The 26,429-nt window shown below is 34.2% G+C and overlaps 1 protein-coding gene across 1 annotated transcript in view; it reads left to right on the forward strand.

Annotated features, from left to right (window-relative positions):
• GABRG1 (gamma-aminobutyric acid type A receptor subunit gamma1) overlaps positions 1–26,429 on the forward strand; it is a 68,353-nt gene that overhangs the window by 23,545 nt on the left and 18,379 nt on the right. Inside the window, exons 4-7 of the mRNA XM_077757827.1 lie at positions 19,799–20,019; positions 21,105–21,187; positions 24,430–24,567; positions 24,694–24,846. Coding sequence (XP_077613953.1) covers positions 19,799–20,019; positions 21,105–21,187; positions 24,430–24,567; positions 24,694–24,846 — 595 coding nt within the window. The remainder of the gene's footprint in view (positions 1–19,798; positions 20,020–21,104; positions 21,188–24,429; positions 24,568–24,693; positions 24,847–26,429) is intronic.

Below are 26,429 nucleotides of genomic sequence, written 5' to 3' on the forward strand. Positions count from 1 at the left end.
TCTGATGTACTGTGTTTGGTAGGAGCTATGCTAAGACTTAAAAATTTACCTGAAGAAATCTGGAAAGAGACAGTCAGAAGCACTGAAGGGAAAATAGTGAAAGAAAAGGACTTATTGGCAAAGTGAGGAGCACACACAGTGTCATGGAGAAATGAAACAACCCGACAAGATCAGGAAACTTCCAGCGGTTTGATAACACTGTAACATAAGGTGACATGTGAGCAAATGGGGCTGGAAGATGCCCTAAGGTCCTTATTAAGGATGGTATTCTAAGCCGTAACAGAAGGCTCTGTGTAGCATGAATTGTATCCCCTTGGATCAGAAAAATGACTGGAAGCTTTTCACCAGGAGGGTATCATAGGTGGATTTATATTTTAACAGATCACTATTATAACAGTGTAGAAGATGGGTGAGACTAGTTAAGAGGGTTATAGAGGTCACTTGAGAGTTTGCTTTAGTCTGAGCAACAGTTCTTCTATTCTGGGGCAACCCAAAATTCATATTCTGAATTTCTGGACTAGGGTTTAGGGCTTCAATATAAATTTTAGGGGGACACAATTCAGCCCATAACACCACTGAAGGATAATTCTTAAGATTTTGCTGATTTTCTCTCTTACTTCATTTATCCTTAGTATAACAGTCAAATCATGTCTTTATTATAGGCCTTAACCACTTTTTTTTTTTTTTTAATTTCTAGGAGAGAGAGAGAGAGAGACAGCGTGAGCAGGGGAGGGTCAGAGAGAGAGGGAGATACAGACTCTGAAATAGGCTCCAGGCTCTGAGCTAGCAGTCAGCACAGAGCCCGACGTGGGGCTCGAACCCACGAACCGCGAGATCATGACCTAAGCGAAAGTCGGGCGCTTAACCGACTAAGCCACCCAGGCGCCCCTGCCTTAACCACTTTTTTATCTGAATAGCCATCATGCCTAACAATTGCCTGTGTCTGCTGATTCCTACAGTATTACTGTCAGCCCCAGTTCTTCTTTTACTTAATATGATGTTCACACAATTGTCATTAACTTTCACAGCTGCCTGCATTGACTACTGTACTGACAGCGTTTTGGCCACACCATAACTGACATCCTTGTCTCCTTATTGCAAATGAATCTGAATTGGCTGTGGAAATAAGTTGAATGTGGGAAGCTGAAATGAGGAGCTAACTCTCAGGAGAAAGAGCTAGAGCAAGTATTTTTCAGAAATTAGCTGCACCTCTGAGAGATGGGAAAAACAGATTTAAAGAGAAGAAAAAAGTAATAAATATCAGACCTTAAGGAACACCTACATTTAAAGATCTGAAAGATGAGCTAAGGTAGTAAATGAAACAGCAAGCCTAGCAACAAAAGGAAGATAAAACAGTGGCAAAGAAACCAAGGGAAAAGGAAGTTCCAATAAGTTTTTGAGTGTCAGCTCTGCCCAAATCGAATTCCTACACAAATGGTTGATTTTTGTAAAGATGAAACATTCTATATATTTGTGTGTATTAACATTATGCAAATTTGAGATTTCATAAAATAATAGATTACAAAAATGCTCATTTCCCCCTTAGGAGAATCTTACAATGGTTAGTTCTAAGAAAACAACCCCGTTGGATTTTATGGAAGTCTACATGTTCTGAACTGTATGTGTTTTGTCCTGGGCTCTTGGTTTCAATTTGTTGAGTTCATTTAATAAATGTGGTCATTAAAATAAAGAGAATTAGGATTTAAGGCCATATTAGTATTCCAGGGATATTTTGACAAGAATGGCTACTGAGAAGCTTCACTGGTGATCTTCCTGTATAAAAGTTTCATAATATTAAAGATTTAGTTTTCCAAGTAGGGCAAACCACAAACTTGTAACCCTGGCCAGTGATAGGTTTTTAAAAAGCTGATTAAATGAAGTTCTTATTAAAATTGGTGATACTAAAAGTACATACAAGGGAAAAAAAACATGAAATAATTGATAATGTTTATTAAAAGGGAAACATTGTCATACTGAGGATTAATAAGGAGCAGTTTACATAGAAGACTGTTTTAACTAAACAATGCAGGAAAATTAGAATTCAGTTTTCATAAAATGAACAAAATTGCTTTGAATGTGAGTGTAATCAAGCAAGCAGACTTGGTATAATTAAGCAAGTAGGAGGGTAGGGTGTTTTTTTTCTCCCCTTAACAACTCACACAATTTAAGTTACTGGTAAGGAACAAAATTAATGTACTAGTTTCATGGTTTTATTTTTTTAATTAGCCAAAATTTGGTTTCATGTAAAATTGTTATTTCTTTTTAAGCTAGCTATATAAAATAGTATCTCTGTAGATTACTGATAAGACCTAAAAGATTATTCTACAGTAAGATATGTTTTTCCTTATTTTTTTTTCATGGTTACATTAATGACTTCAATTTTGGTGTCACTATCAAAAGTTAGGATACTCAATAATTAAACACTAAATTAGTCAATAAATAGATTATTTGTATAGTTTACATTTAAATTCAAAATGAGTAACAGAGGTATTAATGAAGACTGAACAAAAATAAAGGAACTTGGATAAAGGCTGTTCAACTGCATGTGCTCTTATTAAAACTCATAATTTATGAGCATTACAGTGTATAAAATTGCTGAATCACTATATTGTACACTTGAAACTACTTTAACACCGTATATTAACTATACTGGAATTCAAATGAAAGAAAACACCTTAATAATAATAAACAATCATAAATATAAAGAGAACAAAAATATACAATTGGAACTAAAGGCAATATAATGTTAAAAGAGGTTTTTAGCCTGGAATTAAAATGTGTTTTAATTTGAGGGGCTTTGGGGAAATTATGTGTTATTACTCTTCTGAGTAAATATCTCAGGATAATATAAAAATACCAGGTTATCTTTGATAGCTAAGACAACATTCAAGAGGTGTAGCAATTTTCTGACTCAAATGGAAATCACTAAGAGTGATCTTCCCTCTCCTCCCACCTCTGGAACCACCAGGCTCTACCATGCTCATGTCCCTACCTGCAGGGGAAACCAAGTCCTTCTCTAAAGGATGGAGGGGGCGGGGTTTGCTCACTCACTCATTCTAGGGCCCAGGAAGGAGTGAACTGCTGGGACTCCCCATCCAACCCCTGTGTGGCAGGGCCGGGGAGAGCAGCCCGGAGAGGCAGACACTGCCCAACTCTTAACATGCATGCCTACGCCCTCTGAAGCCACACTCATGTTTGGAATAGCAGTAATTTATTTTTCTCTTGTTGGTAGTTGGTTAAAAGGGAACACAAAACATTTAAATAAACCTTTCCAAATATTTCTGAGGCAAAAAAGAAGAAAAAAGGAAAGAAAACTACAGGTATAATTTGGATGTGAGTTTACTTATAGAAACTGGTACTCTTTTATATAGTCCAATATTAAGAGATTACAGAGATTAGTAATTTCATAGTGTGGGCCCAGAGAGAAAACTCAACATGGGTGGACCTAGAGGGTAGGGCGTTAATGCTAAGCAAATAAATCAGCCAGAGAAAGATAAATATCACATGATTTCAGTCACATGTGGAATTTAAGCAACAAAACAAATGAGCAAAGGAAAAAGAAAAATAAGAAGAGAGAGAGACAAAACCAGAAACAGACTCTTACCTACAGAGAACAGACTGATGTTACCAGAGGGGAGGTGGCTGGGGAGAGGGATCCAATAGGTGATGGGGATTAAGGCGTGCACCTGCTGTGATGAGCTCCGGGCATTGTATGGAAGTTCTGAATCACTCTATTGTATACTTGAAACAAATATTATACTCTATGTTAACTAACTGGAATTTAAATAAAACCTTAAAAAAATGTATAAAGAATGAGGTCCCAGTTCATGTCCGAAGAACTTACTTCATATCATTCTAACTGCCTGAGTGGTATATTACACAGTCCTAGGATGTAGAGCTGTAGTTGAATAGATTCTTCCCGCATTAAATTGCGATTGCTCTTGGTAACGGAGTCAGAGAGTAGGAATCAGGGCACCAGTTGTGAGGAAGGAGCACGAGTTAGAAAGTAGCTGGAGCACCAGCCGGGCTGGAATGCGAAATAACTACCTGGTGGAGATGTCTACCAGAGGGTGAGCAGGACACAAACAGAATTGAGTGAACTTGGCAAAAATCAGGATGCTTTCTTTCTGACCAGTATGGACTTAATTAAAAATAATGCCCCCTCTCAGACTCCTTTTAACAGAAAATGAAAATCCAAATATTCCCGATGAAAGAAAAAAAATACTCTTATTTAAACAAAGGTATATGCAGAACCACAAAAGTAATAGACATGATTCATTATGGACTGGAAGTAAGGTATTTTCCCAGCAATCAAATTTTGTTCTACTCATTTAAGTGGAACAGCCAAGTACCCAATGTGTGTATGGGGGTGGGTGGAGGAGTGAGGGATTATAGTTAGTAAACTGTTAAAAATGGTGAGAGCTAACTTTTAAGTCTTTATTTACTTTACCAGCCTCATTTTTGATAATAAACTTCCCAGAGATAAAACTTGTGTTTAAACATTCTAAATATATTGAGAAAGCTGGTGTTCATACAGAGATTTTTCTTGAAGAATTTCTTCCACTGCAAGGAATAAATTTCATGAAAAGTTTCATGAAATTGCTGCTAATATTCAACTGATTTCTCTCCTCTATCTCTCATTCCCTCTTTTTTTTTGTCCCTGTTGCTTCTAGATTCAAAGAGATAATGCCTTAGGCATAGCTTCTACATATCAAAGAAATCCTGTTTATTCCTTTGGCTATTTTAACAGGAATTAGTCACTCTTTGCCAAGTACAGTAAGTTGAGGAATTATGAAACTGAAACAACAGAAGCATAGAAACAAGATATATATATATATATCTGGGTAATTCACCTGTATAATATGCTAATGGAGAAGAAGATAAAGGGTTTTGTTTTCTTGGCCATGACAAATTAAAGTGCTTGAAGAAATGCATTTATATTTAACAATTTTAAGTTTATTTGCTTGGTTTGTACGCTATTTTTAGGCTTGTTTCCATGGTTTTAATTTTTTAACTTCTGCATATTATGTTAATTTTTTGGCATTAGTTACTCTAAAATCTATTTCTTTTCATAAGCTTTATCTTAAAACAATATAAAGTTGAGGAACTTTTTGAATCAACACTAGTAAAGACGAAATTATAAACAAATGAGGGTTATTTTCAACTTTATGCTTCTTTGATCCTATATTCATTCATATGTTCATTTGCCCCTTAAGTAGGAAGGTAAAGCTCTAAGATTAGGAAATTAAATTAATGTCTGAATCTCTAAAAGTTATTAAATGTATTATTTCTTGATATAAACAAATACATTTTAATTTTCTTTTGTGGTTTTGTTTATCTTGTATTTATTTACTGCCTGTATTGTGACAGTTGGTGCATTGGCTACTGAGTTATATAAGATAAGACCTCCTTCCTTCAGAGGAACATGAAATCTAATGGGGAGGATGACTAAAAAATGCAAATTAAATCAGTATAGAAGGGGAAGTGCCAGGAAGAATGTTACGTATGAACCCATACGTATTTTAAGTTACAAATGGTGACCCTATACTATTTATGTATTTATGTACTTATTTAGTGTTATTTATTTATTTTTGAGAGAGTGTGAGTGGGGGAGGAGCAGAGAGTGAGGGGGACAGAGGATCTGAAGTGGGCTCTGAGTTGACAGCAGTGAGCGTGAGCCTGTTGTGTACCTCGAACTCATGGACTTCGATATCATGACCTCAGCTGAAGTCTGATATCAACTCACTGAGCCACCCAGGGGGCCCCTATACATTTTTTCAAAATACATACATATATATATATGTATAACTATATATACATAAATAATATATTTATATATATAGTGTTTTTTTCTTCTTATAAAATAAATGGATGCCCAATATGGGATAATTAGAAATTCCATTTAGGGCAAAGGGGAAAAAAATATCTAGATTATCATTATCCAGTGGTCACCATTGTTACTGTCATTTTGATATCTTTATGTACATAGTTTTACCAAATGCTACAATATTACCTGTATTGTTTTATAACTTTGTATCTCTCCAGTTATTAAATCGTGACTGTTCTTCCAATTAATTACTTTTTTGAAATATCATTAAAGTCACATAATATTTGGGGATGAATTTATACCATAATATATTAATAATCCATTATTTAACATTTGGAACGTTCCCACTTTATTGTGATTAAGGAGGTGCATATTTTGAATTTTTTTCTAACGATATGCCTCAAGGTAGAGAGTCTGGGCTAGTTACAATTTGAGTCCTTTATGAACTAGTAAATATAGAATGTTGTAGAATGTGCCTGTACTTCTTGGTAGTTTGGGCCTCAGGCTAGGCTTAGGAGGGAAAGTTGTGGCAGAATGAGGGTCTAGATAGTTTGTTTCAACTTGTGACTTTCATACATGTGATTAAAAACTGGTTTTGGCCTTGCTATCTGCTTCCCAGCTGCTCCAAGGCACTCTTCATTTGTTATAGTAGATTCAAACATAGCCTCCAGATTCCTGCTTTTTTACCCTTTGTTTAAAATTGAATTATATGGTACCTACCAAGGGCTTTCAATACTGAACCCAAATTTAATAGGCGACCACTTTAATTGTTTTGTATCTCAATATAAAATGTATTTATAGGAGTAGCGTGACATGTGTTAATGCTTTGCTAATAATATAAAAACATAACAAAACAATAAACATATAGGAAAAGGAAGTTTTGCACATGTAGTAGTACATTAACATGGCCTACAGTAACTTCAAGTGGTTAATAGTTGATCATTTTAGAAGGCACTTCTGGGGATGAGCACTGGGTATTATATGGAAACCAACTTGACAATAAACTATTAAAAAAAAGAAGATTGCATTTTAAAATTGTATAGAGGTACATATTTTAGTTGAATGTTAAAAACTATACTTCTGTTAAACACACACACACACACAAGTTCTCCTATGCTGATTAATAAAGAGAGCTTGTATTTAGAAAGATGGCAGTCTACATGGCTCAGTTTGTGGGAATAGTACACAAATCTTCCCATTTGTAGATATTAACTCCAAAGTGTGTTCAAATGTCCTAAGCTTCTGTAATTAAGGATCTGTTATTCTGTATAGCAAGGATCGCACTTTTATTTTCTTATTTTCTTCTACTTTGTTTTTCCCCTATGCAAAAGCCTAGTGAATACAGTATATAAATCTGTTGTGGGAGGGCTAGAATCTTGTCAAAATTTTTCAAGCCTTTATTACCCAAGCTGTATATAAACACATTTTTTAAAAGAAAACTCCACATTCTCAGCCATTGTTCCAGGAGATTTTGATTAAGTAATTCATGACGGGGATCCGGAATCAGAATTTTGAAGTGTTCTTCAAAGACTTTTAGTCACCCAGGTTTGGCAGTCACCCCCTAAAGCCATATCCAACAATCAATTTAGTGGAAATTAAATGGGATTAAATGAAAGTAACAAAAACACCTACAGATCAGAAGTATTTTTTTTGGAGAAAGGGTCATTGAAAGACATCATGTCCATTTTAGCCTTTATCCTAGTTTATGTTTAAAATATTTTAAGTTAATATCTAACATTTTATGGCATTCTTCTGATCATCAGTGTTCTCATGATCACCAAACTTTAGAGCTCAGAAAGATGATAATAATGATCTTGCCTTGTACCCTCATTTTCCCAGTGAGACAGAATAAGTGACTTGGTCAGCATTATATTCTAGAAAGTCACAGATTTGGGAGTATAGTATGATTTCCTGATTCCATCCAGCCAGTGTACATTATAACATCTCATTATAATACACCCTTTCACTATCAGTATCCATCCTGTTGATTATCTAACATGTAATTAGAATTGTGCATATAATTAAATAAATGCCGTATCTCTTATTCAGTGTGTTATTGTTACAGTTTTTAGTGGAAAGGATTTTAATAATATACTAAAGTTTTAGGTCTTAAATTGGCTGAACTAACATCAATTGCTCTACAACTTAATTAAAATGTGAAAGGAGAAAAATTTGTATAAATGTCTTGACATTTGATGCCTTGCTAAAATGGAAATTATGACAAATTTCTATAATGAAATTCTGCAAATTATGTGCTAAGCCTTGGATTTTCTAATAAGAACACTCAGCTTTGTGATATGCACAATTATATCCAAACTACTGAAGTAAATACTGGAAGTCAGTGCTTCTAAAGGAGTAAAACAATGCTATTCTAGCAGCACACTGGCAGTGTCAGAAACTTCATTTTCTGCATTGAGAATATGGACAATGGAAAAAAAACCTATAAAGGGGTAATTAATATAAATGATTTAAAACATGAGACATGCAGATTCTTTCTAAATATGGTATTCTATCTTGCTTAGATAAGAAGACAAATTTCTTACAGCAAGAAATGTTATTTTCAGCTTTATTGACGTATAATTGACAAAATTGATTTTGACCTAATTGGTTTTTTTTTTACAAGTAGTTTATTGTCAAGTTGGTTTCCATATAACACCCAGTGCTCATCCCCACAAGTGCCCTCCTCCATGCCCATCTCCCCCCTCCCCCCACACCCATCAGTTCTCAGTTTGTTCTCAGCATTCAGGAGTCTCTCATGNCACGTTTTCCAGAGGGGCTGCACCGGTTTACATTCCCACCAACAGCGTAGGAGGGTGCCTGTTTCTCCAAATCCTCACCAGCATCTAGAGTCCTCTGATTTGCTCATTTTAGCCCCTCTGACTGGCATGACGTGGTATCTCAGTGTGGTTTTGATTTTATTTCCCTAATGAGGAGGGATGTTGAGCATCATTTAATGTGTCTGTTGGCCATCTGGATGTCCTCTTTGGAGAAGTGTCTGTTCATATNATTGGTGAGGCCCCAATAGTTTATTTTTGCTCTTTATTCCCTTGTTTTTGGGGATGTGTCAAGTAAGAAATTGCTGCAGTGGAGGTCAAGGAGGTTGTTTCCTGCTTTCTCCTCNCAGAATGTTTGTCCATTTCTTTGTGTCTTCTTCAATTTCCTTCATTAGTTTTCTATAGTTTTCATCATACAGATCTCTAGTATGCTAGGTTAGGTTTATTCTTAGGTATTTTATGTTTTTTTTGGTGCAGTTGTGAATGGGATCAGTTTCTTGATTTCTCTTTCTGTTGCTTCATTATTGGNTGTTGAGGATTTTTGCATCCGTATTCATCAAGGATATTGGCCTGTAGTTCCCTTTTTGTTGCTGGATCTATGTCTGACTTGGGAATCAGAGTGATGCTGGCTTCATAAAATGTGTCCAGAAGTTTTCCTTCGATTTCTATTTCTTGTAATAGCTTGAGAAGAATTGGTATTAATTCTGTTTTAAACATTTGGTNGATTTTACCTAATTCTTAAAGATTAATTCAAATGCATTGTAGACATTGGGGATGATTTTATATATATATATGTATATGTATATGTATATATATATATATAATACACACACATTCCATTTATTCCATTAACAACTATTTATTGTTTTTTATATGCCAAATGCTAGTTTTCAGATTTGGGTTTATAGGTCTGATTCTGCGTTTTGTTGTTTGTTTTTTCATTTGTTTTGTTTTTTAGAGTTCACATATAATTGAAATCATATGGTATTTTGTCTTTTTCTCTCTGGATTACTTCACTTAGCATACCTTCTAGTTCCACCAATATTGCCACAAATGACAAGATTTCATACTTTATATGGCTAGGTAATACTTCATAGTGTGTGTGTGTGTGTGTGCGCGCGCGCGCGCACGTTTGTGTTTGTTTACACATATATATACATATATATGAAATCTTTATTCATTCATCTTTCAATGATACTTGAGCTGCTTCTATATCTTGCCTGTAGTAAATAATGCTGCCATAAACATAGAGGTACACATATCTTTTCAAATTAGCCAGTAATGAAATTATTGAATCATATGGTATGTCTATTTTTAATTTTTTGAAAAGGCTCCATATTATTTCTACAGTGGCTAGGTCAGTTTACATTTGTACCAACAGTACACCAGGGTGGGAGGAATATAGAGGCTGGACAAAATGAGCAAAGTGAGTGGGAGATGTGGTCTTCTCATTTTGGAATGAATATCACATGGGAATAAAAGGTACTAGACAGAGAATAGAACAAAAGGTATTATAACAGCATTGCATGGTGACAGAAGGTACCTACACTTGTGTTGAGCATAGCAAATCATATACAGTTGTTAAACTATTATGTAGTATGCTTAAAACTAATATACTATTGTGTGTCAATTGTACTTAAATTAAAGAATAAAAAATTATAGAAGAATGCATGCTAAACAAGAGTTTAGGTTATAGTATTGGATATTCAAACAGTCTTTACCCTCACAGAGCTTACATTCTAGTTGGGGGGGCACTGTAAAATAAGCACATATTAAGTGATAATTAATGAAAATAGAGAAGTGAAGCAAAGCACTTGATAGTATCAGGATAGTGGGAAGGTTTTAGTGTATATAATATACAAGGGAAGTCACTCATTAGGTGACATTTGAATAGAAATCAGCAGTGTTCAAGGAGAAAGTCATGGAGATATCTGGAGAGTGCTTTGTCTGAGGGAATGGCAGGAACCTCTAAGATAAGAATGTGCATGAAGCAGCAAGGAGAATAGTAGTGTTTGTTGTAAAATTAAGAAGGGTTAAAAGAGGTAAGAGAAGTTGGTGTAATTACGGTTAAGATCATCTGGAGTCCTAAATACATTTAAAGGTTGTGGGGTATTTTTTTTTTTGTCTGAATGAATATGAGAATGTGATAGAGAAGTGTTAATCATGGGAGTGATAATGATATGACTTAATGTTTTCAGTGAGAACACTATCCTTTTGAATGAAGAACTATAGGAGGTCAGTTGTGGAAGCAGGGACACTAGTCACAAGTAATTGCAATAATCAAGAAGAAAGTTGATGACGGTGAAACAAATCAGAAGTTATCAGATTCTGGAAATAACTTGAAAATGGTGATGCCAAGGTATTTTGATGGACCAGATATAGAGTTTTAGAGAAAAAGAGGAGTCAAGTCTAACTCCAAGATTTTTTGACTTTCACTTGCTTGGAAGGATAAAGTTGTCACTTGATGAGATGGGGCAGAGATACAAGATTGATTGATTGATTGATTTTGAGGATGATGAAGATCAAGAGTTTTATTCTGAAATTTTAAGCTTGAGGTGTCTATTAGCCAATCAAGATGAAAACGCTAAGGAGGCAGTTGTACATACATGTTGGGATTTCAAGAGAAGCAGCTGCACATGGAATATAGCTTTCACAATTTTTAGGCAATATACATGATAAAGTCACGAGATTGGATGGGATTATTTTGGAAGTAAAGAGAAGGGAACAGCTTGGTATTAAACTGGGGCACTGCATTGCTTAGGCACATGAAAGATGCAGAGAACCTAGCAAAGGAGACTGAGAAGGAGGGGCCACTGAAGTAGGAGAAAAACAAGACTCAGTGTCTCATTTTGAGTGGGTCATATGTTTCATGAAACAGAAACTGATTAACTGATTCAAATTCTGCAAATGAGCTAATAATATGAATATTTAGAATAGATTAGCTTTCTGGAAGCTCGAGAAATTTTATGACTTGGAATATTGGTATTAGAATTGGTTGTCTCTATACATGAAGAAATTTTTTCAAAGATAAAAACTATGTCTATAAACTGTTCATGTTTTCCAGAGGAGTCATTGCATGGCTGTGTCTTATAATCTCTGTAAGTTGGAATGTTTGCCAAGGCCCTGATGCCACCTTTTAAAAAGGCTATGAAGGGGTGCCTGGGTGGCTCAGTTGGCTAAGTGTCCAACTCTTGGTTTCTCCTTAGGTCATGATCTCATAATTTTATGAGTTTGAGCTCTGCATTGGGCTCTGCACTGCCTGCTTGGGATTCTCCCTCTCTTTCCCTCTCTCTCTGCCCCTTTCTCTCTCAAAATAAATAAATCAACTTAAAAAATGCTATGAAGTCTTTCCTTTATTATTATGACCATAAAATTATAGAATGTTTACTTACTTTGTGTGAAATCATTGTTTTAAGTAATTTACATTGAATATTAGCAAGAACCTTATGTACTAGACTCTGTATTATCCTGACTCATGAGGAGGAAAGTGAGCCATAATTGCTGAGAAATTTGGAATACCTGTATGGCTCAGTTGATTAAAAGCTTCCGACTCCTGATTTTGGCTGGAGTCATGATCTCATAGATGTGAGATTGAACCCTGCATTAGGCTCCACTCTGGGTGTCGAAGCTGATTGAGATTCTCTCTCTCTCCCTCTGTCCACACCCCCCACCCCCCACTGCCAGCTCATGCACGCATGCACACACACATTCCCTCTCTTTCAAACAGAAAGAGAGAGAGAGAGAGAGAGAGAGAGAGAGAGAGAGAGAGAGAAAGAAAGAAAGAAAGAAAGAAAGAAAGAAAGAAAGAAAGGAAGGAAGGAAGGAAGAAAGAGAGAGAGAAAGAAAGAAAGAAAGAAAAAGAAAAAACAAAAAAGAAAAAAAGAAGAAAAAAGCTAAGAAATTTACTCAAGGTCAGCTAAAAATTGTTATATTCAGAATTCAAGTCTGGGAGTCTTCCCAAAATTACCATTGACCTCCCAATCACGATACTAACTTGCTCCTCTCTAAATGCAGTCTCACCTCATGGGTTCAGAAGAGTACAACTGTCCATACTGAAAAGAATGTGGGTTTCTCTTGACTATATATCAGATTCCTCCCTTGGCTGCTTTTTCTCCAGCCATTTGTGTTTCTGTTTTGGGGCTCATTGCAGTGTACAGTGAATCTGGAAAGTCTTTCTTCTGCCTTCCAGATTGTCTTCGTATCTCACTTCAGCTCCCTGTGTGGCAGACGCCATGCACTCCATGTGCATATCTGTTTCTCTTTTATATCCATCTCAGAAAAGTGGGGCAATGTTAAACATCCTTTTGATGCCTATGCATTGGGGAAGTTCCTAGAATTTTTTTCAAGAAATTGTCCTTCCATGTGATATTTTGTTATCAGTTCATAGTTTTGATGAAATTTCTCAAGACATGCATAACTATAGAAGGTTAAAGTCATAAATTTATAAATGTTTAGAGGAACTTATTGTTTAAAAGATCTGAAGTAATTGATTGCTCATGGTGGACTGACAGAAGGAGATATTGACATGTCCAGAACTTTTCTTACCCTCTCAGTAGATGCCTTGGAAGAGGACAGTCCACACTTCTTATTCTCCTATGAAAGTACAGGGAATAAGCAATATTGTATGGTTGATCCCATGCAGTAACCTTAATGTAGGTAACATTTTGGAACTAATCTTCAAGTAATCATATGGCTTATTTTGGGAGAACGCCAGTTGAAAAATAGCATTCCAAATTTCATTACCTTTATGCAATATCAAAATTGAATCTGAAACTTCTTAGCAAATGAATATTTGTGTGGAAAACAATGGTAATCAATGTTTTCTGGGGCATATTTGGTGTTTAAAAAGACTAATAAATAATTTTCCAATTTTTATCCCTCCGCATGGATTCTGAATCTACTGACAAACATGCATAAAAGACTGGCAAATGGAGATAAAGCAAACAAACAAACAAACAAACAAAACCCATATATTTCCTAGGAGTAATTAAAGTGGGGCTGTAGAATAAGGCTGGGGAGGTGAGACTCAAATGGCTTTGCCAGTACTCCTGTGCACCTACCTGACTCCAACCTTCTGGTAAGACTTTGAGACAGTTTATTCAGATCAAGTTCAGAGTCAGAACATGAAAAAGAGAAGAGAACTTATGAATAAATCATTTTTAATGTATCACATTTAGTCAGTTAAGAAATATGGAACAGACTCTGCTGAGAGGTATAGTGACTAAGAGATGGGACAAAAAGAAGAGTGCAGATTTATATAGAAAACATGAATTGGGGAAATGTGATCCTTCCTACTACAAAAACTAGTAATTCTCGTTTACCTAGCAAATCAACACATGCATAATTTTTGTTAAGGCTTCCTGAATCCATGAATATCCACCCCCACTGCTAGAACTCTATCACAATGGTCTATTTTATGTGTCAAGTTGGCTATGCTATAGTACCAAGATATTTGTCTAGATGTTGCTGTGAAGGTACTTGTTAGATGTGATTTGCATTGAAATTAGTAGACTTTGGGTAAATCTTATGCTTTATAATGTGGATGGGCTTCATTCAAACAGATGAGGCTTTAGGAGAAAAGACAGAGGTCTCTCAAGGAAGAAGAGATTCTGCCACCAGGCTGACTCTGATTTGAGACTGAAACATCCACTCTTCTCTGGTTCTTCAGCCTGCTGGTCTGCTTTGCCCATTTTTGCCTTTGAAGACCCCACAATTTTATCAGTCAATATCTTAAAGTAAATCTATCTATTCTATCTGTCTGTCTCTCTGTCTGTCCAACAATCCATCGACCCATCCATCCATTTCATGGGTTCTGTTTCTCTGGAGAACCCTGAATAAAACGGGTTCATCTAGAATCTAACTCTCTCTTCATCAGTATATGTTATAAACTTTTTAAGGAGTGGGAATTTTTTTTAATTATTTCCTTTGTAGGGTTTAGATGTCTGTGATTATATTAAGTTTGAGGTTTTACTCTTGGAATTTGTATATTGAATATTATAGAATAAATGTTTAGCAGAAAATGCATGATGAAGCATGGTCCATAAAATTAACACATGAAGTATTAGTGAATTCAGTTGATAACACTCAGTTCAGTAGTACATGGGGATGGAACTGAGTCTAGATTCCAGGGCCAATTATTGGTAATTGATAATTTTAGATAATTGTTATTAAAAACTCTTCCAATTGTGGAATTTTCTGTGTGTCTGAGGTATGCACATTTCTTGATAGACAGAAAATACAGTACTTTTTTCATTATATATGATGTACTTTTTTTTCCCATTATGCCCTACATTTCACTACCTCTTTACTTCCTCCCCACTTCTATTATTTAACCCCAGCATGTATCCAAATGTTCACATATCCTTCAGTGTTTTGGTAAAATACTACTTCTGTCATTAAGTCTTCCTCAAATTTCCCTAGCTGAAAATAACCTCTACAGTCTCCATTTCTCTTTATCTTTACCTTTCCTGAGTTTTTTTAATTTCTAATTTTTATTTTTTGTATAGAGTATATTCATAACAGGAAGGCTCTGTTTTCATCTTTGTAAACCCAGAACAATATAGAAGTAACTTAATTACTGAAAAATATTTTTTAAAAGTTAACTGATGAGTGCACATGATGTTATGTTCTTTTGGAAATCTACATTTAGAGACATAAATATAAGAGCCCAGAGGGTTGTAACCAAACCCAAGATTCATGTTTACTTTTTGAATATCTCTCAGTATATTTCTGGATGACTTCAATAATTTATCATGGCATATCCTCTTTGTTCCTTATCTCTTTTTCTATTTGAAAATTAGAATAGCACCAAGTTTTTTACTTACCATATTGTGATAGTATTAAGAATTGGTGTTTTTATAATAACTGAGCAAAGTGGAGCAGCTACCTATGAACTTTTACCTCTAAAGCTATTTGTACTGTGGATTAGCTATGCCTATACCTTTTCTTTACATGTCTGTAGGCTTCTCATCGAACATATTAATAACATTATTTGACCTAGCATAGTATTTTGGCCATGAGAATAGATGGTTTAGGGAAAGATTAATGCCATGGTGTGAAGACCAGATCAGGATCAAACAAACTTCATGATGAAATTATGCATCTACATTAATTGTTTAGACAGGTCTGCCTTTTTTGTGAAGTTTCTTCCATTACTCGGACAATACTGGATTAACTAGTACTTTTAATTGTGAGATGCAGTGCGTAACTGCAAGTCTGGCTGTGTAGTAGGAAGACTATAAGACACACACTTTCATCAACTATATTTTGATTTGATTGAGTTAAAAATCAAAATGACTCACTTCTTCACCTTTATTCACTATTGCTCTTTTCTCAGCTAACTTGCAAGGAAAGAAAGTAAGTCTCATGATGTACATTGGCTCTCAAATGTTAAATGTACTGTTCCTTTTTTCAAATTGTTTATACTAGAAGCTATTGTACTTGTCCTGAGTGAATGGACACTCCTTTTCATGTTTCTTTTGCTTATTTATTACCCAGCTAATTATAACTTCTAAATAGGAACATGAAGAACAATAACACAGTTTGATTATACTAACACAAATGAGTAAACAAAATTGGATTTTTCGATTACATATAAAATAGCAGAAACCTTAATGACCTTCTTATCTCAGTGAGGCACTTATTAAGGATTAGCAATTTAAAAGAGCTTGGAAGTATTAGTATTTGCCATGGGTTTAGGAAGGTTGGTTTATCAAGACACATGCTCTGTATCTTTCTCTTCTTGGTCCTCGATTGAGGGAATAATTATGAGTAGAAAAATTTCCCATTTCCCATGAGACTCCCTGCTCAGAGAGTTTACTCTTTAGAAATTGTAACTCATTCAATGGCAATTAGCACTTTTATCAACAGGTATTCTAAAGAAGATCCTGGCAGCTGTTAAGCAGGATTTACAGCTGCTTGCTAAGCCCCACCCTTAACATGTTAGTTTTCAAGTGCAGCCTTTAATGCCCTATTAGTTAGGAATACTGCAGCAAAGTATATATCAGGTAGCATGATGTCCCCTTTACCAAACAATGTTGGAGCTTTGCCAAGCCGTAATCCTGGCAGGGATGTAAGCCTTATCCTCCATCTTAAGCAGTTTATACTGTTTGAGTCCATACAAAAGTACAAAATAATTCTGACACATAATGTTATCAAATACTCTTTTTAGGATCCACCACAGAATAGGCATGAGCCGTTCTTCTATTTGCATTTGCTATTAAAACCAGAAACCATGTCATTAACACAAGTTACACTGTGAATGGTTAATTATTTGTGTCAGTTGAAGAGGCTGCTTGGATAAATCATAATTTATTGTAAAGAAAAGACATCAGGCCTGAGAAGCAGGAGGTCAGAATAGGGGTTAAAGATAACTGTTGTAAAGCTGGCCAAGGATTTTTCACAAGATTTAGGGAGAAAGTACCAGTGATATTTTATAGAAGGACCCATTTCTGCCCTGCTACCCCCTCTTCCCTGCTAATGCATGCCTACTCCATTATAGTCCTTAGTAAGATGATTAAGCATCTACAGAACAAATATACCTCATTATTATGCATTATGAGATGTGTTTTGCATTACAACTCAGCTTGAGTTGTGACCATCAAGTTTGTGGCTATGGAATGTATAGAGCTTACCTGGTTGCAAAAGTACCTTCAGCTCATATTCCACAGCACAATTTGATCATTTGCCATTCCATAGTAAGTTGGAAAAAACTAAATCTTAGTCATCTCTCCTTCTAAATTGCTCTGGCAACCTCATGGCAATCAAAACTATGTGAAGGGGAGATAATGATGCGAGTGTTTTGTGCTTAAGGACTTCAAGTCTTCATATCCATGCATAACAATGACTGGCACATACTAGATGCTAAGTATATGGGTAAAGTATTGAATGATCACATATTACATCATTATATGGACAAACTATCCTTAGCCATTTATCCATATTTCTTAACCCCTTATAAAGCACATCTCAACTGTGTAAGGTAGAGGCCTCTGTTGGATTTTAAATACAGTAAGACCTTGGATTGCAAGTAACTTGTTCTGTGAGTTTTCTGCAAGACAAAAAAAATTTCTAATAAATTTTAATTTGACAAATGAGCGATGTCCTGCAATATGAGCAGTACACGACGCCAAACATCACATGATCACAACTGATCCAAAGGTTCTTGAAATTCGCTTTGATATATAAGTGCTTTGGATTACAAGCATGGGGGCGCATGGGTGGCTCAGTCGGTTAAGCATCCGACTTCGGACTTCGCCTCAGGTCATGATCTCACGGTTCATGGGTTCGAGCCCTGCTTCGGTCTCTGTGCTAACAGCCTGCCTGTTTCCGATTCTGTGTCTCCTTCTCTCTGACCCTCCCCTGCTCATGCAGTCTCTCTTTCTCTCTCTGTCTCTCTCTCAAAAATAAATAAAAACATTTAAAAAATTAGATTACAAGCATGTTTCTGGAATAAATTATGCTCACAAACCAAGGTTTTATTTTAGTTATTAATATGTATGTGCCTTTCCCAAATTGCAACACTCTTTATCTAAAATAGATAAGATGATGGTGGTTAAGGGTAAAAACTTATAATCAGTAGTAAATAAGCCATAGAGATCTAATGGACAGTATAATGAATATAGACAATAATGTACCATAATTATATATATGATAAATATTGATAAATAAAATAAAATATGATAAATAATATATGATAAATATTGCTACATAGCAATCTTTTATAGTACAGAAATGTATCAAGGTAACTTTGTGTATGCTGTATGCCTTAAAATTATACAATGTTACATGTCAAATTTATTCAATAAATAAAATAAAAAATAAAACTACAAAATACATAAAATAAGGTTTTCCTTTCTATTCTATATTCTTTCTCTATTCTAGTTCCTCTATATTCTAGTCAAGTAAATTATAATGATAAATATTCTGCCTGGGAATTAGGATTCGATACAACTTCCTTAACAAGTTAACTCCTGTCTGTATACTTATTATTCTTCTTAAAGAATCTTTTTAAAAAATCTCAATTCATTGGTCAGACTCCTAATTACACTTCCATTTCTTAACTAAATATGTCCATCCAGGTAAATGGACCAGTTGCTAGCCTTGCATCAAGAGAAAGCAACCAATGTCTCCCACCACAAGTAACCCACACTATTTCATATTTTTCAATTCACTCTTTTCTGTCTCTTTTAATATCAAAGTTATAAACATACTTAATCACTTTCCTCAACAGCATTGATAATTATGACATTCTTATTAATATTACCAAATCAATTTTAATGCTTATAAGAAGGCAGGCATTTTGTCAGGATACAAAGGTAGATAATACCTAATCACTTCCTCCAGGGTTCCCACATAGCCCTGCAATATCCTATTAACAGTCACTTGCTGATAATGTGCTCTAATACTGTGCTCTAATCCTGGCACCCATCAGGCTCCACTATGACCACTATTACATATGGTTGTCATGGATGTGGATTTTGGATTCAGGCTGTGGTTATTCAGTCTCCTAAACATTTACTTAATACCTCTGTGATGTGGGGAGAATTATTTTACTTTTGTATTGCTCAAAGGCAACCTAAAAATAAAGGTTTATAGCAGTACATATTTCACAGGGTTGCAGTAGGGATTTAATGACATGATACATGCAAAACTCAACAGAGTGCTTGGCATGTTATAAGCACTTAATAGGTGTGTGTGTGTGTGTGTGTGTGTGCACTTTGAAAACAGTGGATCTAAGTAATTGTAATTAATTTTTTGGACAAAACACAATGTAAGTGCTTTTTGATAATTTGGTGAATATTTGTATCTTGATTTTGTATTTATTTGTGATTTTCTTAACTGACATTCCATGTGGCTATCACAAAAATTGATACAATTGTTAACATTAAGATAATTTATTTTTATATTAAAAGACTATATCCTACATGTTATAATATCTTGAATAAAATTTACAAACCAATTATAAAGCCACCCTAGGAATCAGTTAATACTAGAAATCTTGGACTTTATTTTATATGATTCGGGCAAATAATTAAAAAGGAAAATTGAGGTAGGCCTATTTTTTATTTGAAAACACTGAGTTTCAGTGCTATTCACTTACAGAAATTTTATAATATAAAAATGAAAGCATCAAAAGAAAACATCTAAAGTAGTGACTTTACTATTATAAGGTGTTACCTTTCTTTTTATCTTTCAGGAATACACAATAGATATAATTTTTGCCCAAACCTGGTTTGATAGTCGTTTAAAATTCAATAGCACCATGAAAGTGCTTATGCTTAACAGTAATATGGTAGGAAAAATTTGGATCCCTGACACTTTCTTCAGAAACTCAAGAAAATCTGATGCACATTGGATAACAACTCCTAATCGTCTGCTTCGAATTTGGAATGATGGACGAGTTCTATATACTCTAAGGTAATACTGTTTTAAAAAATACAGCTGCTCTAATTTATTTTTATACTAATATTTGGTCAAGTCATAAATTTTCCATTTTCAGTTTTACAAAGAAAGAAATATGCAGTCCCTTTCATACACTAAAATCTAAAATAATGGGATGCTTAAAAAGTTTTTTTTAATGCATATTTATTTTTGAGAGAGAGACACACACAGACTGCAAGCAGGGGAGGGACAGAGAGAGAGGGAGACACAGATTCTGAAGCAGGCACCACGAGGTCAGAGCCTGATGAAGGCCCTGAACCCACAAAATAACTCACAATCTGTGAGATCATGACCTGACCCTAAGTCAGATGATCAACCAACTGAGCCACCTCGGTGCCCCTGGAAACTTTTTTTTTTTAAAAGCTGAGAGTAACTAGCATATGAAAGGAAGGAAAAGCAAAGGAGAAAAATCTCTTGATTTCTTCCATCCCCCTCCAAAAGGGGGTGTGGTGTGAGCATTATGTGTTTTAACCTATAATGCGAATGGTTGATGAGGATTTTCTCTAGGAGCCCAACCTGCTATAACATTTTCAATAATGTAATAAAGCATCCTTAAGAAAGGATTAAATGAAAGTTGATATATATAAGATGCAAGTTTATTTAATTCATTGTCTAGAATGTATCTTTACGTAACTTATCAAGAATCACCCCAATCTTATTAAGAATCATCCTTAACGAAAAGATGTTCATGAAAACTTAAGAGAAAGCAATCACCTTACATAACCATGTATACTCAGTTAATTGTGTGTGTGTGTGTGTGTGTGCAATGCATGATTTTTGTGATCTTGAAGTATAAATGTTTAACCATAAGCATATTTACTAAAATGTATAGAGTAGTAGCTTAATTGACTAGAAAGGAAAATGTTAGACTTTTCATAGTCACTTAGGAATGTTATAATAATATTAATATTTAAAACTTTAAGGTATTATAATTATTATTATTTTCTAATATATCACTGTCTGCTATTTTAGGCCAACATCATTCTTGAATATTATACAAAGGATTTTTAATACTTGAAATTATTTCTTATTATTTAATATTTATTTTTTTATTTAAATAGATTGACAATTAATGCAGAATGTTATCTTCAGCTTCATAACTTTCCTATGGATGAACATTCCTGTCCACTGGAATTTTCAAGCTGTAAGTGACAAAATACATGATAATTTCATAGAAGTTTAGCCTCAGACCCTGTTTATATAAAACTGTAAAATAAAGTAAGATAAAATACAATTTATATAATTTTCTGAAGTGGACATTATGTTCATCTCTCATAAATTAATTACAAATGACATATTTGGTTTTTGCTTTTAAATTAAAAGGTGACAGTGAGTGCATGTAAATGTATATTTTTATTATATCATTCCTTACAAATTTTGGTCTTATCCAAGTGCCTTTTCCCATTTTGATTAAATAAAATAGTTCTGAAGATAGGTTTGTGTTCAAATGTTTTAATACTCCCCTGAATAAAATGTTGATTCAAATTTTATTCATCTCCCTGAGGCAAGATTTAACTTTATTACATTGGATTATAAAATATGTTTCAAAGATTGGTTTGGTGAATAATACTTACTACATGAATACCAAATCTTTGAGAAGACTTTAATGAGTTTGGAATAGCCAAGGTAGAAATAAGTTTATTTTATTCGAAAGAAAGATTGAAACACATGAAATGATTAGAACTAAATAATTTGGATATAAAAATATTTTATTTCAAGAAAATAATTTTTGTCATTCTATATGAATATCAATTCTATTTCATAATTACCGACATATTTACATACTAATTTTTTTTACAAATAGTTTATTGTCAAATTGGTTTCCACATAACGCCCAGTGCTCATCCCCACAAGTGCCCTCCCCTATGCCCTTCTCCCCCTTCCCCCTCACATCCATCAGTCCTCAGTTTGTTCTCAGCATTCAAGAGTTTCTCATGGTTTGCCTTTCTCCCTTTCCNTACATACTAATTTCAAAAAAAGTTTTCTAGATAATATATAAATGACCAAATCCAATCACTTATATCCACAAATTGTCTAGTGCTGTTTTCCTTCTACTGAAATTTGGGTTCTTTGTATATTACATGCTAAAATCTATTCATTGTATATTTTATCTATTCACAAGTATTATCCTGCTTCTTCACTCACAAAATCCCCAAATATCTCTTGTTGCTTTTGTTAAATTTTGTTGACTTTTCTTAATGATTTGTGTCATATTAAAATGTCTTTTTAAATTTATAATCTATCTCACTGCTTTCATTTTCTAACATTTACTTCTTAATGAACAAAACAGCCAAATCATAACAAAGACTTGATTAATCCAACATTCAAAGAATAGTCGATATGAAAATATTTGAAAATGTAGCAATTATTGTACTTGCTTCTGGATACCATGACTGCATTCTTGGTGTGATATCTCTTTGACTGTGATTGTCATTGTTGGAAATTAATACTTTATCCTTGTGAATTCAGTTGATTATCACTGACATGAACAAAATAATCAGAGCTAACTTTTTTCAGGTATTCTATATGGATCCAGTAGAGAATTTAACTGTCTCTTCCTAATATTTTACAACAGATACATTTAAAAGATTTTAATATATCCCCATTTTAAAAGTCAATATCATTAAATTTAGAGTAATTAAGTAGTGAGCTCACTGTTTTTATTTTTGCCTACACTCCTACATACAATGATGATTAAAAATATAGAAAATATGGAAAAGCAAGATGGTTAGAGCCCTATCGAACAAGAGAGAAAAAGTGAAAAAAAGAAAAGAGAAAACAGAATTTTAAAATAGGTTAGTGGAGAGATGACAGCTATTTCATTGCATGGCTGATGAAGAGATCCTGGCATAAAATGATACAATGTTTTGGAAATTTTAAAGTTGATATTGAATTCCATTCCTATAATATGGTAGACCAACTCTTGTGTTGAAAACAAATTAAAACTCTATATTATTAAAATCTTCTCAAAAACATGTGAGTAATCACCAGGAAAGAATTGAAGCAATAAAAATGAAGCCAGAAAGTTGAGCTTTGACTTTGACAGATTTATGGATTAGAGATCTATTAAAACATAATTTCTTCATACAGCTGGTTTACAAAGGCTGGGCGCTTAGGGTAACATGAATCGCCTCCTCCCCCCTTACACATTCATTCACACAAACACAGTGACTAAAGTCTAAGAGAACAGTTGCCTCTACAATCAGCATATGAGGGTGAAATAATTCCTTGAAAGTGTGTAATTGCAAACCCACCCTCACATGAATTTGCAGCCTAAATTTCCTTCACTTAAGCCCTTGTGTATTTTCTTGACATGTGGCAGAAACAAAACTTTTTTCTAAAGAATGCAGTTCCATGTTAGGCAAGTACATTTTCAAATAAGTAACAAAAATCTAGTATTTAGAATATGCAGATAATTCAGATCAACAAAAGGGGGAAAAAATCCAAAACAAGAATAGCTGATAGAACAAGCAGTTCTCCAAAGAAGAAACCCAAGAATCTAATAAACATATGAGAAAATTACTAGGTTTCATTCATAATCAGGAAAATGTGAAATAAAATATACTCGGACCAGTAAAAATAGGCTGTCCACATGAAGTTAAATGAGAATATGTATCCATGTGTATTTTTACATGCTGGCTAGTAAGAGAATATATGGTCTACTCTCTATGAAAAGACTGGCACTGTTTCATAAAGTGGAAATTCTATGCCATCCATGACCTACTTCTTCCATACATAGATACATATCCCAGAGAAACTTTTGCGTATATGTAATTTGCTAGACTTGTGTGGTGATGTTACAAACAACAATGTTAGTCATAGTCAACAAGAAAATTATATGTGTCTACAACAACAAACTGCATAAGTAAATTTCAGCACATCTTTACAATGGAAGAAATTTACTAAAACTACTTATATTAGCATGGATGACTATTACAAATACTGTATCAAGAGAAGTAAAATATAAACGAATGCATCTAATATGGCACCAATCAAGTAGAGTTCAAAAAGAACCTAAAATAAGCTATGTGTTTCAGAGATGCATATCAGAAAATCTATTTTCTGATTTGAGAAATCAGGTTAGTGGTTACATTTAGTTGGATGAGAGAATACTGCATTGGGGTGGACACATCAATTTCCCTAGACACTAGCATGATTCTGTTTTTTGATCACAGTGGAATGGCATGGATTATCATTATTTGATCATTATATGATTATTTTTTAAACTATACACATACATTTTATGCCATATTTTCTGTATTTGACATATGCTATAATACAAAAATGAATTTTTAAAGAACTTGTTTTTGAATAATGTTGGTATTGCAACAGTAACAGATGTGGATCTTGCTAATCTCTATATTTTTATTTTATTTTTTTATCTAGATGGATACCCTAAAAATGAAATTGAGTATAAGTGGAAAAAACCTTCTGTAGAAGTGGCTGATCCTAAGTACTGGAGATTATATCAGTTCGCATTTGTAGGGTTACGGAACTCAACTGAAATTTCTCACACCATCTCTGGTAAGAAGGAAGCACCAATCAATGAATGGTGCTAGCATCACATGGCTTTGTACTTAAATCTGTAGGTTGGAACCTATAATTTTATATATTTTAAAAGCAAAAATAAAACTTTTCTTTTTCTTCTAGGGGATTATGTTATTATGACAATTTTTTTTGACCTGAGCAGACGAATGGGATATTTCACTATTCAGACCTACATTCCATGTATTCTGACAGTTGTTCTTTCCTGGGTGTCTTTTTGGATCAATAAAGATGCAGTACCTGCAAGAACATCACTTGGTATGATATGTACTATTATGCTATAGTATTATAGGACTATTGTTTTTTTTTTTTACAATTTTGCGTTGTTTTATTTTTTATTATTATTTTTTTTACAAATAGTTTATTGTCAAATTAGTTTCCACACAACACCCAGTGCTCATCCCCACAAGTGCCCTCCTCCATGCCCATCCCACCCCCACATCCATCAGTCCTCAGTTTTTGTCAGCATTCAAGAGTCTTTCGTGGTTTGCCTCTCTCCCTTTCCCCCACCATTTACCCCCTTCTTCTCCCNATTGTATTTTTACTGTGAAAAAAAGTGTACAGTTGAATATATTAGAATATTCCTCTATGTTACAATCAATCAAAAATTTAAAACCACTCTAGTGCAATATAACGTTGAAAGGAATATATGAGGGGCACCTGGGTGTCTCAGTTGTTTAAGTGTCCGACTTCAGCTCAGGTCATGATCTCACAGCTTGTGAGTTTGAGCCCTGCATTGGACTCTGTACTAACAGCTCAGAGCCTGGAGCCTGCTCTCGATTCTGTCTCCCTCTCCCTCTGCCCCTCCCCTGCTCGTACTCTGTCTCTCCTGTCTCAAAAATAAACATTAAAAAAAAATTTTTTTAAAGGAATATATGAAAAACAAGTAGAAATCAAATCACAAAGAATTTAATTTCAGAAAATATCATATTTTTCCTGCTCATGGAGTTCAAGGAAAGCATAAATACTCAGCAATAATTAATAAGCAAAAACCATGCATAATCCCTGAATCTTAATTTGGTCAGTATTTTCAATCACTTTTCATCAAGATTTCATTTTATTTGTTAGCTGAATCATTGATAGGCAACATTTATTGACTGATGTGTGTTTAGAAGGCTTCAAAATTTCCTGCTCTTACAATGGTGCTAATCAACAGTCAACTTTTCTAGAAGGCAAGTCGCTGAAAGGGACAAAAATTTCAAGGCTTCTGTAATCTATAAAATGTGTAATTAGTCTATGAATATTTGAGAGTTGCCTGTAAAATAACACTGATTAAAAGAGCAATTTGTGATTCATACTTGATAATATAGACCTTTAGTTTCTTTCTTTAGCAGTCAATTGTAATGATCAAAATCATACAAGAAAATGTTTCTAATTACTATACCTTTGTTTAAAAGAAAATAACCTCCATTAATGTATTGATATACAAAGAAATCTTATGGATCAATTTCATTCCCAAGATCAGCGCAAGACATGATCATAATACTGAAAATTGTGTCTTAAAAAATACAAAGTTGGAATAGTCTATTTTCAACAAAGGAGGGTTTCATGTGGTTTCTATGATAGCTAGTGAATAACTACATTTAATAAACACAGTAAAATGAAAATCAGATAAAAGTAGCAAGATAAAGCCTGAGGAACCCAGTTCTACTTGAAAATCCTGTGCCCTTGAGAGTCTAAAGAGAGGTGTAGATAGAGCCAGTGAATAAAATGTACTCATACCTAAGTTTTGTTTCCTATATAAACTCTTATTATTTTTCAAATTATTTTATGTCCTAAAGTAAATAATTTGAGATTCTTTGTATGCTGTCCTGAGTTGCCTTAAATATTATATATTTTTT

Source organism: Crocuta crocuta, unplaced genomic scaffold (genome assembly GCF_008692635.1).
Source record: "Crocuta crocuta isolate KB4526 unplaced genomic scaffold, BGI_CrCroc_1.0 scaffold282, whole genome shotgun sequence".
In the NCBI taxonomy this organism is placed as follows: domain Eukaryota; kingdom Metazoa; phylum Chordata; class Mammalia; order Carnivora; family Hyaenidae; genus Crocuta; species Crocuta crocuta.